General features: G+C 36.2%; 1 protein-coding gene across 1 annotated transcript in view; it reads left to right on the forward strand.

Moving 5' to 3' along the window:
* Window positions 1–6,994: 6,994 nt before the first annotated feature.
* The window catches only part of LACE1 (lactation elevated 1), a gene marked incomplete at both ends in the record, with an annotated part of 36,036 nt that continues 26,846 nt past the window's right edge, over window positions 6,995–16,184 (forward strand). Inside the window, one exon of the mRNA XM_008947858.1 lies at window positions 6,995–7,218. Coding sequence (XP_008946106.1) covers window positions 6,995–7,218 — 224 coding nt within the window. The remainder of the gene's footprint in view (window positions 7,219–16,184) is intronic.

Below are 16,184 nucleotides of genomic sequence, written 5' to 3' on the forward strand. Positions count from 1 at the left end.
TCACGCCGCCCAGGATAAAGGAAAGGTAGCCCCTACATGTGTTAATTAAGGACATCTGCAGGGGTGGGCAGCCATCATGGAACTGATTTATAAACCTGTTTTTGTGATCACTGGTTCATAGTTTGGTGTTGTTTGGTTGGTTTTGTTTGTTTGTTTTGTTTTGTGATTTGGTTTCCACACTTTCATACCTTTTTCTTAATTAAAAAATATCACAAGTAGTATTTGTGGAGACTGCAATCTCGCTGATAAACATTTATACTTTTTTTCTGCTTTAATCTGTAGCTCAGATTGTTAAGTGGAGTGTGTATGGGAATAGCACAAGTAACCTTATTTCAGGGTAGTACCACAGGCATGTATGTTATATATATATATATATATAAAATACGACAGGCGAAAGAGCAGAACTCTAGTTCAAACTCATAAGTTTTTCTAGAAGCTTAAGTACCACTTCATATGCTGCCTGAATGGACTACAGGAACTTACAGGAAGGGTAAATAGAGGTTCAGGAACTCAACTAAGGTTATATAACGAGACAAAGCAAGTCTTTGCTCTTGTATCTTAGCTGCAAACTGCCTCTTCTGATTTGTGCTGTTCATTTTAGCAGGAGTGTTTTTTTTTTTAATTTGTTTTTTGGTTTGTTGGCCTAACGTTTTTGGGTTGTGCAGACACCTTGGGCTTTTCCCCTCCCGATCCCCCTGTATAGTGGGTTGGACTTTGCCTTTCTAAGCATTCTATTAAGCATTGGAAAGTAAATATTTTTTTCAGATGGTCTCCTCTATTCTTGTCATTAAGCATTGTAAAATATTTTGAAAGGAGCAATTATTTGCTCTTATTATAGGACTGTAAATGTATTTTATGCTTTATAACCAACACATGATCTCTTTCCTGAGAAGCTGGCATGCCAAGTCTTTTTTTCTGTGGGTTACGTATGTGCTTAGCTTCAGTGCACATGCTTAACTCATCCAAATCCTTGTACACCATGGGGCAATTTACCTGTTTGAGACTGATTCTGCAAAATATATGTGTATATATATATATATATATATATATCTGTGTATATAGTTAATAGAAGGTGAGACAAAAGAACACTATTTTTTTTCTACAGGTACTAGCATGCAAAATATTGGCTTTTCTGGTCTTCTGCCACCTTTACTCCCATTGTTCTGCAGGAAAATAACCTTTGGAGCTGTGAGACTGTACTGTTGCCCCTCCCCATCACGGTGGTATCATCTAAGAAGGAAAAGATTTTGCAGCAGTTCCGTTACTAGCTTCATTATGAGTTTAGTGAGGTCCCTAATACCAGCGTCTGTCTGTTGATAAAAGTGCCCTCTAACTTCAAAGTCCTCTCCTTCTTCTAGAAGCTTTACATTAAGGGTTTTGGGGTTTGAAGCAGTTTGGCTTGACTGTGACCCAAACTAATACGCAGAGCTTCAGCTTGTATTGCTAAAAACAGAACAGTTTTTCAAAGTTGCTTTCTAGTACATTTTTTGTTCTCCTACCACACAAATTCCAGTGTTTGTGGAAATCTCTCAAGGTGGAATTCTATCTGTAGAATAGTAATAAAACAGATGAGCTTCCTCTGTGTTGCCTTAATGCTGGTTTAGGAGAAACTGCTCCAGCTTTTTGGTGGTGATCGTCAGCAAAAGTGGCAGCTGGGTGATTTTGGGGTAGTTAACTTTGGTGCAGTTGTAACCTCCATGAGTTTGGTTTAGATGCAGTTCTTGAACAACTGTTAGTTGGAAATAATTTTATCTTTAAGGTAAACAGTAAGTTAACCATTACAACGAAGTGCATAGGAAATGGTTAATTCTCCATCTCTTATGTCTTCAGAATATATTTTCTTGAAAATATGCTGTAATCAAATACAATTCTTGAGCATAGTTCACAGATAATTAGATAAATTTAGCTTCCCTTATGCTTAGAAAGGTCAATGTAGTCTTCCAGCCTCAATCTCCATTAGACAACTATTTCTGATCATTCCCATGAGGGAATTGAAACATACATACAGCACAAGTATTAAAGGTGATTTTTTTTTTTTTTTTAAATCATCAGTCTCCTGAAGTGTACTGTATATGAGTGACCCTTTAGTGATGTGAATATTGTAATCTGAAGCATGCCTTAACTTTTGAAGTAAAAGTTGCAGTTGTTTGATCTTTGCTTATTTAGCTGAATATTATCTGTTTGTCTTTTTTTTTTTTTTTATCCCATTAAAAGTCTACAATTCTAATTTTAAAAGACGTATTTAAAAGATGCTTAGTTTGAGGGCAGTAAGAGATCTTGCAGACCAAATCTGGATTCATCTGTGGAAGTACAGTACTTTTTTTCTCCTGGAAGTGAATAAGCTCCTTAGATTCTGATGTAGTCTTCTGGAGTTACTTGAAAACTCACAGATAAATAAATTCAAATGTGTCAGTTTCTGCAGGCATGGAAAGATAGCAAAGATTAAATTAATGTCAGGGAAACTGAGGTTCTTTACCTAGGCCCTGAAATATGGGGGAGACAGGGACCTGCTAGAAGTTTTGTAAATGGGAATTATCTACAAGATGGATTTTATGCATCACAGTTCCAACCTTACATAATGAAATATAACTATTAGGAAAAAAATAAGGATTACTGGGGTGAGTGGTGTTTTTCTCAGTTCCTATTCTGTGCTCTCAACCTCGTGTCTGCTGTCAAGATCAGGTTTTGATATGCCACAACCTAGCTTCCATTTCAGATTGTCTTCTTACATAAATAACTCTAGTGCCTGCCTCAGCTGTGACTGCTGCTTTCATAAGCAGCGTCATTGAAACTCACATGCCTTTTTCCTGTGTCATCTCAGACAGCAGGTCTAAGTGGCAGAAGGAAGACTTGAGAACACACTGATTAGTTTTTCAATTTGCTACTCTTTTTCCAGAGCAGAAGGTCCCTTGAGTTAAGAACACTTTTTGTATTTTATATTTTTATATAGGCACTTATCTTTCCAGTGGTGAATTAATGCCAATTTACTGAAGGCATCTTAAGTTCTCCACTTTAAAGGAAATGTTTATAACTTTAGATTGTCAATTTCATTAGGTATTTATACATTAATAACTTTTTTTCCTTTGGTGAGATTTTTTTCCATTGGATTGCTCGAAGGCAGGACATTTTTTGTTCTATCACAGTTGTCTTCACTGCAGCTTGACCCTTGGGTAGGCAAGCAGAAGAGCAAACACTAGCAGCTAATTTTATGGCTTGAAATAAAGTGTGATTGTACTTCAATATGTATGTTTGAGGAACAGGAATTTAATAAAAAGTTGTAACCTGGTGGCAACTCTTAAAGAAGCAGGGAATGTCAGGCTAAATAGGTAGCATCCAACACTGTCCTGCACCCTGGAGGTGGAAAAGAGAGTTTATGGATAAACACGTCTGTAGTTCTACCCTATAATGTAAAATTAGGTGAATAATTAATTGATGCTGTACTTTTCAAGAGTTGTATTTAGATACAGTACACAGAAATAGAAGATGCTTATTCTATGTATGATACCTTAAGATTTCAGAAGGGAGCTAATAAAAATCGACTCACAGTTTATGGAATACAAAAATGACATAGTGAAACAGGAAGAGCTCAATGAAAACCCATCTTTGCAATATGGAGGAAAAGCCTGTAGGACTACAGTTAATGTGCTAAATCACAGGAGATTCCTGTTCTAACAGTTGTTTCTTTGATGTGAAATTATGGAAGGTAATCACCTGGTATTTCTTTGCAGTGTATTAGAATTCCTAAAGTTTCCTTTTTTTTATCAGTTTGGGAATAGATTGGTATAGAAGCATAGTTCTGTGCATGATTTTGCAATCTATCCCACAAAATGCAGGTTAGACCTACATTTTTTTTTTTTTCTTTTAGGTTAGTTTATCACTTGAATACATGTCTTCTGTTGACTTACGTGTAAAACCCTTACACACTTTTTAAGACCTCATGTCTTTGTTTTCCAGCTAAAAGTTTGAGTTTATCCCTTAACCAGTAGTTGATGTCTCCTGGTAATGTATTATAGTGTGCCCCTGTCATATTTAGATCCCAGCATTTAATATTATTTGAGGAGAACAGCAAGTAGTTTGTCCCCTGACACCCTCTAATCACGTGCACATGCTCTCCATCTCTGTCATCTGTTAATGACAGAGTATTTTCTTCCACTCCTGGGATAGTTAGGTGCAAGTACATATAATTGGAGACAAAACCCACATTTCCAAGCTGTCTTAATGGTGTGCCTTGTACATAACCAGGAAGGTCATGAGCAGCAAACCTTTCTTACCCCTAAATCAGCTGCCTTTTTTTTTTTTTCCCCCCAATCTTGTGGTACGCTGTAGGAGTTGGTGGCTTCATAGGTAAAACAGGGCACTGGCTGTCCTTCATGTTAATGCTTCAGAGCCATCAACTCTATGCATTGTGAAGGCCCTGAGAGTTTAGAGGTACAGATCACAGGACTGAGTTTGACTTTGTGGGGGTAGGATGGTTGAAAACAATATGAAAAAATCTTTGAGAGATTATCTTTGCCTTTTCCCTTGCCCTTTGGAGGTGAGTCAGGTATTGCTGATCTATTCCTGACAGATTTTTGTCAAAGTTCCTTTTAAAATTCACTCCCCCTCAATGAAAGTTTTATAGCTTCTAGACTATTAATTGTTTTCACCACTTTAATTAAGGTTATTAACATAACTGTATAAATACAGTTTATTTTCTCAGTACCCTGTGTGTATCTGTAGATAGCTATGTGCTTTTCTTTAGTCTTCTTTAAAGGTTTTTACTCAAATTTTTGCAAAACAGACTTTGAACTCAGCTCTCTTTATGAGATCTCTTTAGTTAGGAATGAGCTAATTACTTCTAATTCATAGCAGTAACTCAATTCCTTCAGGGCAGGAGAATTTGGTGTAATTGTTGGCTGCAGATGTAAACAATCACTGGCTTGCTTTAGAGAAACTAAGGTGTTGCTTGCAATAAATAAACATAATTTGATCTAATTGTTCAGTTTTATCCTTCTCATTTATAGCTATATTCATTTCATATTTCTTGTAACAATTTAAAACACTTCTTGTGCTTTTTTACAAGCTCTCTGTGGGTTGTGACCCATGGTTTAACAAATAGTCTTTTAAATCATCTTCTACTCTTCCATTTAGTTAGTAACTCTCATGAAATATGATGTGAAAATTGAAAAGTGTGTTGTAGGGGAGTCTATACAGTATTGAACACGTTTTTTTTTTCCTGTGTGCTTATATTGCCCCTCCCTATATATGAGTACTTGTGGTTTTTATTTTATTTTTTTCCCCTAATAATTTTATGATAGTATCTCACTGTCAGTTTTTGATCCAGTATAGCCCCTAGATCCTTTTCTGCACAGCTGCTCTTTAGCTGGTTGTTCCCCCTCTTTTAGGTTCCAATATTTCCCCTCAGCATCACGCTTTGCCCCTCTTGAATTACATCCTGATTGTGTTAGATTTTTTGTGCAGTTTATCAGAATTGCGTTGCCCTCCAGGGTGTTTGCAGCCCCCTCCTGACTTGCCATTATCTGTGTTCCCACTCCGTGAAATTTATTTTGCCATATAAAAGTCAGGAATGGAACATCTGGATTGCACCAAGCTGAGGTTCTGAGCCCCCTCTGAAACTCTCCTGCAAAAATGCACCTAGTTTAACTGTAGTAATTGCTCAGTAGGTATAGTTTTTGTCATGGCTTTTGTACCCGCTCAAAAGTAATGTTCATTTGAAACTTGATTCCTACTTTATATGGGAGAATGCTTTGTGATCCAATGGTGAGAGCATTAACTGCAGTTAAGATGTTTTGCCTCTGCCCACTAAGCATGTTACCTGATCAGAGTGGAAAACTTGTTGCTCTTGGGCTGTTCCTGAGGGGCTGGTGTTGCTATTTTTTTTTGCCTTTTTTTTTCTTCTTTTTTTTTTTGTTTTTTTTTTTGTTACATTGTTATTTTGTTAACTGCTTTATTTAAAAGAAAAAAAAAAGTCTGCTTGTACTTTGTTCTGGTGGTTTAGATTGTTTTGAAATTGTTTTGACTGACCTATGAATTTCTGGATTTGCTTGTTCTCCTTTTTAAGTACTTGGCAAATTAGACAATTTTTGTGTTTTGGAACCTCACCTGCCTTTAGTGAAGACTCAAAGAAAGCTGGTAGAGGCAATTGTGTTGATTAGGAAACTTACCTAGAGCAGTTAGGGATTAATTTTTCTAGATTGCATAACGTTCAAAATATTTAACTATGTAGTCTGTTATTCTTTTTTCCTACTCAAATCTATTTCTTTTATCACTGCTACAAATTGTGTTACTCATGGTTATAGTTAACCTTTTAAATGAAAGTGGAAGTGAAGAAGATATTAAACAGCTTTTCAGGGTATTCCATTGTTAAGCTTCTGATGATAATGATTTAGCAAGCCATATTTATAATCCTCTATGTGCTTTCCTAGTTATATCTTGTTACACATCTAGCAATTCTGACTTCTTTTTTTTTTTTTTTTTTTTTTTTTTTTTTTTTAAATATCTAAACAGAATTCCTGGTTGGGCATGGCCCTGTCTCCTCTAGGCAGAAGATGATGCTGGCTGTGGCATCGCAGGGCTTCACAGCTATTGCCTTGCTTAGTGTGGTGGTTTGACTCTTTCAGCTTGCTTACAAAACTCATGTTTTGGCCACCTCTTTGCTGGCTTTTAAATTCTTTCTGTCTAGTTTAGCCCACTGCTATCTAAAGGATTAATCTGGTCAGAGGAATGCACTTCAGAATCTTTACGTATTCGGCTTTTGTGTGTGTGTCCTTCTTAATAATAAAAACAAATATGAAGCCATACTACTACAGGTGTGTACTACTAAAGTTAGTTGATTTAATGAAAAATGAAAGGGTAACATATTCTAGTGGTTGTACATGTAAGTAATGAATAAACACACATCTTTGTGTAAGCTGTTAAGAATATGTGTTGCCTACAAATAGAAAAGGATGCTTTTCAAAACTTCTCTATTAATAATCTACTTTTCATTTTGCAGCATACACAGCTCAGGCAGATGAGAAGACAGCCCTCAGTACTCCTATAGATGCTAATGCCAGAGCCTTGTTGGTGTGCAGTGGTCCTTTAGAACATTATGACTTTCTGATTAAGCAAAAAGAGTTGAGGAATGATGAACAACAAAGAAGAGTTGTGCAGCACCTGCAGAAGTTGCACGAGAACCTTAAAGGCTACACCATCAGTTCAAAAAATCTCCTTTCAAAGGTGAGGTTTATAGTGATAAAAATATTTTTTGCATTTATATTTGCTCATAATAATGTGCTTAAAATACAGAAATTTCTCTCATTAACACAAGTTATTTATTTTTGCAGCTGGGTCTTTACAGATAGACTGCTGTTTGTGTTTGGATCTCTATTCGTTCTTTTTCGGTTTGTAAAATTCCAGTGGCATTCTAGGCCTTCACCAAATTAAATATTATTGAAATAATTCTGTAAGAAAATCTGATATGATTTTGGTTATGACTACTGCCTGCTTTTCCAAAAATGTCATTTGTCTATAGGAGAGAGGGGGCCTAAACCAGGTTTTAATTCTCAAACACTGGTATAACACGTGTGCCTGGGTTACACATACAGAACTCTAATGTTCTGTGTTCTAACAGATCTTCCATGAACATGACAGAAATTATCCAGGAAAGTCTGTAATATTTTGCAAAGATAAATTAATATAGATCAGACATGACTTTTTAAAAAAAGTTCCCATTCTTTCTAGTGTTGTTAGTCTCCAGGTGCGGTAGGGCAAGAAGCAAGAGGTAATCTGCACCCCAGTTGCTTTTTTGGAGACATCACAGCTCCTCTTCAAAGTACTAACAAATATCCAGATATACTCCTGCTGCAGAGTGACTTAGGAACTGCTCTGCCTTATCATTGGTATTGCTGATAGTCTGCTGTTGCAGCTCTGTAACTTTTCCATGAAGCTGTTGACACAGTGTTTTCCAGAGCCTCTGTGGCAGTATTTTTGATGTCTTGTTCTCATGCTGTTATTCTCAGATTGTTGCTTCTGTGGCCTTGCACCTGCAGATTTTGATAGTGTTGTTATGGTGGCTTCTCCTGGGAAGCCAGGAGAACTGGTGTGAGAGTCCTTCCTCAGCTTTTCTTGCCTCTTGTGTAGATTTGAGTTTATATCCTGGAAAACCAAACATGTCTTATCTGCTTTGCTGTGTGCTATTTAATTAGTAAGTATTAGGCAATTGTAGATGTGCACAAAAGCTATGAATATGCTTCATTTGCACCTGATTAACATACTCCAGTCAGCACAGGTAGTCATAACCGTGGTGAGAGGAAGCAACAGGAATAGGGCATTTGACTGAGTCTGATGATAAAAGTATAGTGCTGGGAAAAAAGCGTGGCAAAATATTAAGTGCCATCACTATCTTTGTTTTCCCTGCCTGCACTGGACGGACACCTCCCTACCCCTATGAGAGGGGTCTCTGGGAGCTGTCACTGCTCTTCCCAGCCAGGCACTGAGTGCTTTCATTTTTCTTTCTCCCTTTCTCCTGCACTGCTTTTGTTTTCTATTTTCCTTCAGAAGTAACTTTCACATTTATAGTTAATGTATGCTGTCAGCTGCAAACCTTCCTAATAAAGCTGCATATCAGCCTTTCTCAGCATTGTTATGCAACACAGCTCATTTCATGAGCATATGTCTAAATATCTAACTCTATTGAATGTATTACATAGCCATATACTTCTCATTACAACCCCAAATGCTCCTATTACATGGCACAAATACTGCATTTGATTTGTGTGGCAAGCCTAAATGATGTAGCATGAAATCAGGGGAGCCAAAGCTACAGGGCTTAAGTGCCTCTAAATGACATGCTGTCCTCTGCCCTTTAGGCACCAAATGACAAGTTACCACTCTAGAGCTCTTCCAATATATATTAGCTTCAAGGCATGAAAAATGTAGAGAGGAGAACACCGGTATGACAACAAGTGTTATACTTGTAAATGGCCTGTGTTATATCTGTAAATGTGTCTGTTTCAAACAGGCAAGTACAGCAAGGGGCAGAGCATTGGGACACAGGTTTGCCTATCAGACTGCCTCCAACATCCCTTGAATGCTCTAAACTCATACATGTAGCTGGATATTATGTATTTGCTAGTCATACACTTGACTGGAAATGCCATAGATGCCTTCCTGCCTCCTGATGAACAGAAGCAGACTGAACATCTAGGAAGGAACTCTTATTGAGAAAAGAAAGCGACCTGAATAGGAAATAATTCCATGGAGCAGAAGTCAGGGACTCTGGAAGGACAAGCATGAAAGTGGTGAAGTGCAGGAAGTCAAGTGCTAAGGGAGCTCTGCTTCTATAGGGCAATGAGTGTGTCTTTGAAAGTTCTGTTCTGTTGCAAGCAGTTAATGTGTTCATGCTTATGGGTCCTTCCCAACTTGAGATATTCTGTGACTTGGCCTTGAAGAGGGGGTTTGGCCACATGATCCCCTGAAGTCCCTGCCAACCTAAATAATTCAATGACATTAACTCTTATATGGGAACTGGAGCCAGACAATAGTTTGGGGTATATTTTTGGCTGCTCTGGCTGGTGGGTCAGCTCATCACATCACTTACTGTTTTACTTTTGGGATTTCTTTAATTAAAACTACTAAAAACATTTTTAAAGTGTAAAATGATAGGTACAGTCTGAAAACTGTATGCTTATGGTATTTTAAAACATTTATAATGTATGTGGGTGTACACCTTGTGGATCCATGTTGTCTTGATGCCTTTGTAGGCTAACTCTTGAGTGTAAACCAGCCTCCTGGTTCAATTTACACAAGTACCAAATAAAAAAATAGAAATTTCCTCCTTCAAAAATTATTACTGCTTATCTTTGGTGTCCAAAACAATATGGCAGTGTGACTGAACAAGAACTTTTGTGCGTAACTGTGTAAAGAGGTCAAGCTGGATCCAGCTTGCCAAACTAGTTCTGTAGGTGTATTTTAGCAGAACAGAGTTCTGTGTCTTGGCATGTGTATTTTTTTTTTTTATTATTTTTTTGTTTTGTTTTGTCTTATTTTGTTTTGTTTTTATTTAATCTGTCTGGGTTTCTTTTTAAACTTTGGTGTTGGGCTCATAATCTTCTAAATTGCCTACCTCAAAATTGTCTTTAGAGGCTGTATCTGGACAGTAAAAGCAGAAATCGCTCAAAAGGAAGCCAGATATCTGGTGTGCTCCTGCATTATCTTTTGAACATACTGCCAGACTTCTAGTAATTTTCATTCTTTAGGGAAAAAAAAGTTACGATGAAGGCATTGACCTTACTGTCAAACCTGAGGATCAGTAGGCTAGAGCATTTTGATCTTTTCTGGTAAACTGTTTTGGACATTTGGATATTCTATTCTAAAAGCACTGCCTTTGAGAATAGTTTTGAGAGCTGACTTGCATTAACTGGAGTGCCCTGAATCATTACAGTTGTTAGAGCAGGTGTCTTGTAATGGCTTTGTAGATCAAGCATTATGTGGATTTGTTATTTGCTGTTTCTTTGATTGGGAAGCATGAATGGGGAAGAAAGTCTTTATTGCAGAGAACAAATACTAATCTTATTCTATTTAGGAAATTGTGATGCTACTTTGTTCCTGTATAACAGGGCTAGTTGCAGTAAAGCCACACCGACTGACACTGTCTTAAGAGTAGAAAGTCAAATGCCATTTTTTAGGTTGAGGATGTGCTTTTCACTAGTTCCTTTAAAGCACTTCTCTCTTTCATGTAGCACAGCTTCAATTCCAGGCTTTAATTTTAAACCTGTTTTTAAAAATAGTTGCATGGCTTGCTGATAACCTGGGAACAAATGCCACAGTCGGTGAGAAGCAGCTGTAGAACTACTTGCTATTGGCATAAGTGTTGTTGCAGTTTGAGGTTTTTCGTCTGGAGCATGATATCTCTGTGGAAATCTGAGAAGACTGACAAGCAGGTTGAGCACTATAGTGCCATGGCATACATTGAAACTCCAGAGAAGGAGGAGAGCAGTGAGTTTTGTGTGAATCTGTTAAAGCCCACTAGCTTGTGTAGTTAAGTAATGATTCCTGCTGAGAAGTGGCAACAGCTTTGCTTCTCTTCTGTCTTTGAGGAAGTTATTTGCCAGTTCAAACAGAGCTCCTTTTGAGAGAAAACAAAGCCAAGTAAGGTACGGTTTAAATTCTAGTGCAAGCTAGGTTTTGCTTCAGCAAAGTTACAGTCAACATCCTTACAGAAGATTTTCCCCAGAGTAAGAGTGACAGCTGTGAATAGGTATCTGGTAAAATCATAGTCATCGAACACTGTACCAGCTGTAGACAGTGTCATCATGTGCTTGTCATACATCTTTGTCTTTTCTAGGTAAGCAAAATGCATGTTTTTCTATGATGGACTTTCGGGTTAGGGATGCTGTTGTGGACTTGGTTCATTTTTGAAGGAGTAGAACTAAGGTTTTTCATGCCACAAAGAGGTGGTGAGTACTGCTGTGTGGAATTGGCCTGGGATTAATAGGATTTGTGTAGACTTATGGGTGGAAGTAGTTCACGTAATTAGTAGAAGGTGTCTCCAGGAAGTACTAATGACACAGGGTGCAGGTAAATCCTGGGTTTGCACATAGCTTGTTGGCTCTCCTCCCAGGCAGGTCTGGTACTTTGTAACTTTGAATACACTAGGAAGTAAGTGATAAACCTTATACTATAGATGCGCAGGTTTTATGATAAAAGAATTGGCATTGGTTTTGATCAATGTTTTGTACTTAATGGATTTTAATAAATGTAAATGAAACAAACTGATGTATTTTAAATTACTTCAGGACTTTTGAAAATTAGTCAAATGCTTTTAATAAATTACACATAGTAGTTTGCAGATTGACTTTTTGCCTTTTCAGGAGGTTTCTAGCAACTTGGCTAACCTACCTGTTGTGTGAAATCTCCTGCATTGAAAAGACTCTACTGGCAGCTTTGTAGAATAAAAAATAGTGATGCTCAGCATTTCAAGCATGCTCATTTTTCCTGGGTCTGTCATTGAAGAGAATGTGGTTGAGAGGTTGCAGTGAAGAAAAGAGGGAAGAGAAGAGAAGCCTCTCACTGACAGCCTCTTCTGTAGTCTGATTTTCCTTATTTTATTGCCTGATTTCTTCTGCAATAGAATTGCAGAAGCCTCTTCTGAAATAAAAGTTATTCCAGAAATAGAAGCTTCCTGCATTTCTGAACCATTACAAGAAATCTCTACTTTGTTTTTATTTTTTTTTCATTTCTCATTTTTTATCTAAATTGTTTAATTCACCAAAATGTAGTAAAAAGTAGGATTAGGGAACAAATGTCTGTCAGATACAATAGAAGCATTTCAGCGTTTTTCCAAGAGGCTTGTGTTAACCTCACAGGACAAATTTTTCTGAAATCAATAGTCTAGGGGGGACACACACATGACATCAGCCATTTGCTTTATGATAATAAAAATCGGTGGGTTTTTATGATGTAGGGTTTTTTAGGCATTAGCTTAGACTAAATTTGAGGGGAAAAAAACAATTATTCTTGCTGCAAATCAAGTAGGCTTCTGTTTTTCAAAATTATTACTCCAATTTAAACAATGACTTTGATCTTCAACTTGGTGAAAGCATGGCCTTGTATGTCGGGATATTTTGAGATCCTCTGAATTGAAGTTCAAGGCTGTACCAGTTTGCATAGACATTTCAGATCTCTAGCTTTTCAAAATAATACCAATAGGGACATCTTAAGAGTTGTTGAGTTGCTGTACTAATGACTTGAAATAAGCTCAATTATAAGTGAGGTCATGTTTTGAAAAGAGGTATGAACAATAGTAAACACCATTCAAGGCCTTGAAAATGTCTTCAGCTACAACAGCAACCAAAAAGGAGGCCTGAAAGAGGGGAAGAAAGAGGCAGTTTTGTTAGTGTTTAAAAAAAAAAAAAAATCTGCTCTTTGGAGACTTGTCCCTGGAATTTTGCATATTTTAATTAACTACCTTAGTATTGACATACATTTTCACCTAAAAGTTTTTCAAATCAGAGAGTAAATATTCCCAGGATATGAGCTGCATGCTCCAGGTGTCTTGAGGTAGGGAGAATGGGAGAAGGAGGCAAGATGTTGCACATATATTTAAGAAAGAATGGGAAGTTGTCAGAAAAGAGATGTTTTGACCAGTATAATTCCTTTGAGGTAGGATATTGATTGGTTAAAGTGAAGTTTAAACAAAAAAGAAAAATCTGATACAATAGAATCAAAGCAAGGTATGCAGTTTTGAAACAGAAATGTGTAAAACATTTTGATAGTAGAGAATTCTGTAAATCTGGAGCCACTAGTGTGTGTGTTCTCTTGTGGATTTGGAAATATTTTAGCATATGTATGATTTTTCAAAGAAAAGTCTATAAGTCAACCAGTTTAAAAAGGGAAAAGGGTCCTGTTGTAGCATGTCCTGATGATAATGAAACTTGATGAAGCATTTACATTATGCTTTCTTAAGTTATTGCAAGGAATGTTCTGGGAATTAAGAAATTTGGAGGTCTGAAGGGATTTGACACATTTGTGGTGATGCCCTAGTTTGAAAGGGTATGGTGAGCATTCGAAACATATGTCTATCAGTTTCAAAATTCTCCCCTTCAAACTCAAATTTGTGCATCCCTTAATATCTTTGGGTTTATATACTTTAAATAATAGCTTTAACATCCTTATATCTTACCATTGTTGCAAAAGCAAATTTATTGTTAACCAATTTAACCATTGTTATACTGAAACCCCAAATATACCTCAGGATAATACAGAACTGAGGACCGAATAGAAGCTCATTTGTTTAGTTTGTCTTCCTACTTCTCCCATATTTTTCCATTCCCTCCCTTATTTTAGGGTAACTAGAGGATTTTCTGCATTAGATCTTCTCCTTCTTCTACTTTTGGGATGTGTTTCAATAGATCCAAGATCAGACTTCTGCTTTCTTTGTCCCTACATACAACTGACTTTTGTGAGTGCTTGCTCTGCTCTAAGTTGAACCAACAGCATTGGTTAGATTTTATCAGAAATCCTAGTGGGAGTTGCTTTTTTTCTATGCAACTTGCTAGCTTCACAATATGCATGAGAATAATTCTTTTCAATTCCACTTTATGGCCCTGCAGAATAGCTTCAGACCAGCAGGATGTCTGAATTTCAGTGTCAGAAGTATACAAGTATACTGATAGAGTTTACTTTTAAAAAATAAAACATAAGTTTAAAAAAACCAGCAAGAATATATTAAAAAAAATCTTAATGTTACAACATACCTGACAGGACTGAGGGAGGAATATCCTAAAAGTGTCAATAATTGTGTCTCTTCTGGCAGAGGTATATGTAAAATGTTTCCTACAAACTTCTGTATTTGCTCAAAGAGGATAAGAGATTTTTCTGGCATTTTATTTGCTTTTAGAGATGATCAGCTTCAGCAAGTGTGTTTGGATCCACCACAGTATCTGCCCTTTTTTTTCTTTTTAGCAATGAGATATTACTCAAAAATTGCTGTCTTCACAAAAAAATTAATTACATTTTTTAAATCAACCAGTTACGTTTTTTAAATCAACTAGAATTTGATTTAGACTTTTATGGAGCCAAAGCCATTATATTTGTTTCCTTTAGCAAAAAAAAAAACAAACAAACCATTTTTCCATAACATTTTCTAGAAATGATAAGTACTGAAGTGAGGATAAAATATGCCTAGAAAGACAAACTTCAACATGATTAAATGTAATTAATAAACATTTTACAATGAAAAACACCCCAACCAAATAAAAAAAAACCCAAACCTGTAGGCATTACTACTTGTTCTTGTTACACAGCTTTTACAAAGACAGGTAAAGCAGCACTCTAAACATCGATTTGTTTTTCTAGCTTTGTGTCATTCCTCAAATCACATCATACAGCCTTTTTAAGTAATAAATTTAATATTGTATTCTTTCATCTTGTTAAAAAGACTGTTATTAATCCAAAATTAAAAATAAATTCTTACAAGAGTCTGTCTGGGATTTTTCTTTTCCATTTCTCCTTTCTTTGCTGTGTAACTTCGAGCATCAGTAGTTGTAACGAGTGCAAGCTCTTGAACATTTTTCAGTGTGTACTTTTTGTCAATTAAATTGTCTTGCAGTGCTTTCAAAGCACTAGCAAATAGTTGCAGCCTTGTCCATTAATGGAATGATTTCAGAACATCTGAAACCCTGTTCAGCCACAGATTGATGATACAAATTTTTTATTATTCTCTTAATACAATTCTAAATTAAATTTGTAAGTGGGTCTTATATAAGAGCTATGCTTGTATATTTTCTGAATAAACTGGTACTATAGACCCTTAGACATTATCTTTCTACCTTTTGGTCATATATTTTCTTTCATATTTAATTAGTGCTTTGGTATTGACTCCCACATTTCTTTAACATGGCACTGTATTTTGAAAAGTGCTTTAGATTCAAGTTGTTTAGCAATTACCCAACTCCAAATGAGACCACAGGGTTGCAATTTTAATTTGCTTCTGTTTTGGCTCAGCTCATAGAACTCTGAAAGTGGAGCACTTTAAATGAACCAAATACTCTTCTTTTGCATTTTTGTAGATGTCAGTTTGGTTTAATGGATTTGATGAGAATTTTGTTAAGATTTCAATTTTTTTTAGAAATGCTTTTTTTTAGAATGATACTTGGAAGTGGATATACACAATACTGATGGTGAGGGCTGTTTCAAATGGAAAGTCCTGATGTTATTGCATGTTTTTCCACAAAAAAAAATATATTTTAGTAAAATAGAATAAACCATCAGATGTCATAACATATGTCCTGAGTAATATAAAGAGATGAAAAATTCTTAAGCAATAGTCATTCAAAATAAACATAACTCACTTGAGAAAATTATTAATAAAAGGCATACTTTGAAAATAACCTTATTGATGTGTATATATACATATAGACACATGTGCAGGTATATACAGGTAGTAGATATTTTTACTGTGACTGCATTGATTTTGATCGTGTTTAGACCAGAGATAATTCAACTTTTAAGATTCAAAGTAGAGAGAAAAGGCACCTACAATGCTCACTGGCTTTGCAATACTGATTTTCTAACTTCTAATGGTTTGTATCTTGAGCAGAGCTGCTTTAATAGGTACATAACATATATCTATGAGTAATCCAATACTGGTTAATTTTATATCTTTTTTTTGTCCTAGGACTCTATTCAAATGGCTTAATGAG

Source organism: Merops nubicus, unplaced genomic scaffold, assembly GCF_000691845.1.
Source record: "Merops nubicus isolate BGI_N331 unplaced genomic scaffold, ASM69184v1 scaffold31979, whole genome shotgun sequence".
Lineage (NCBI taxonomy): Eukaryota > Metazoa > Chordata > Aves > Coraciiformes > Meropidae > Merops > Merops nubicus.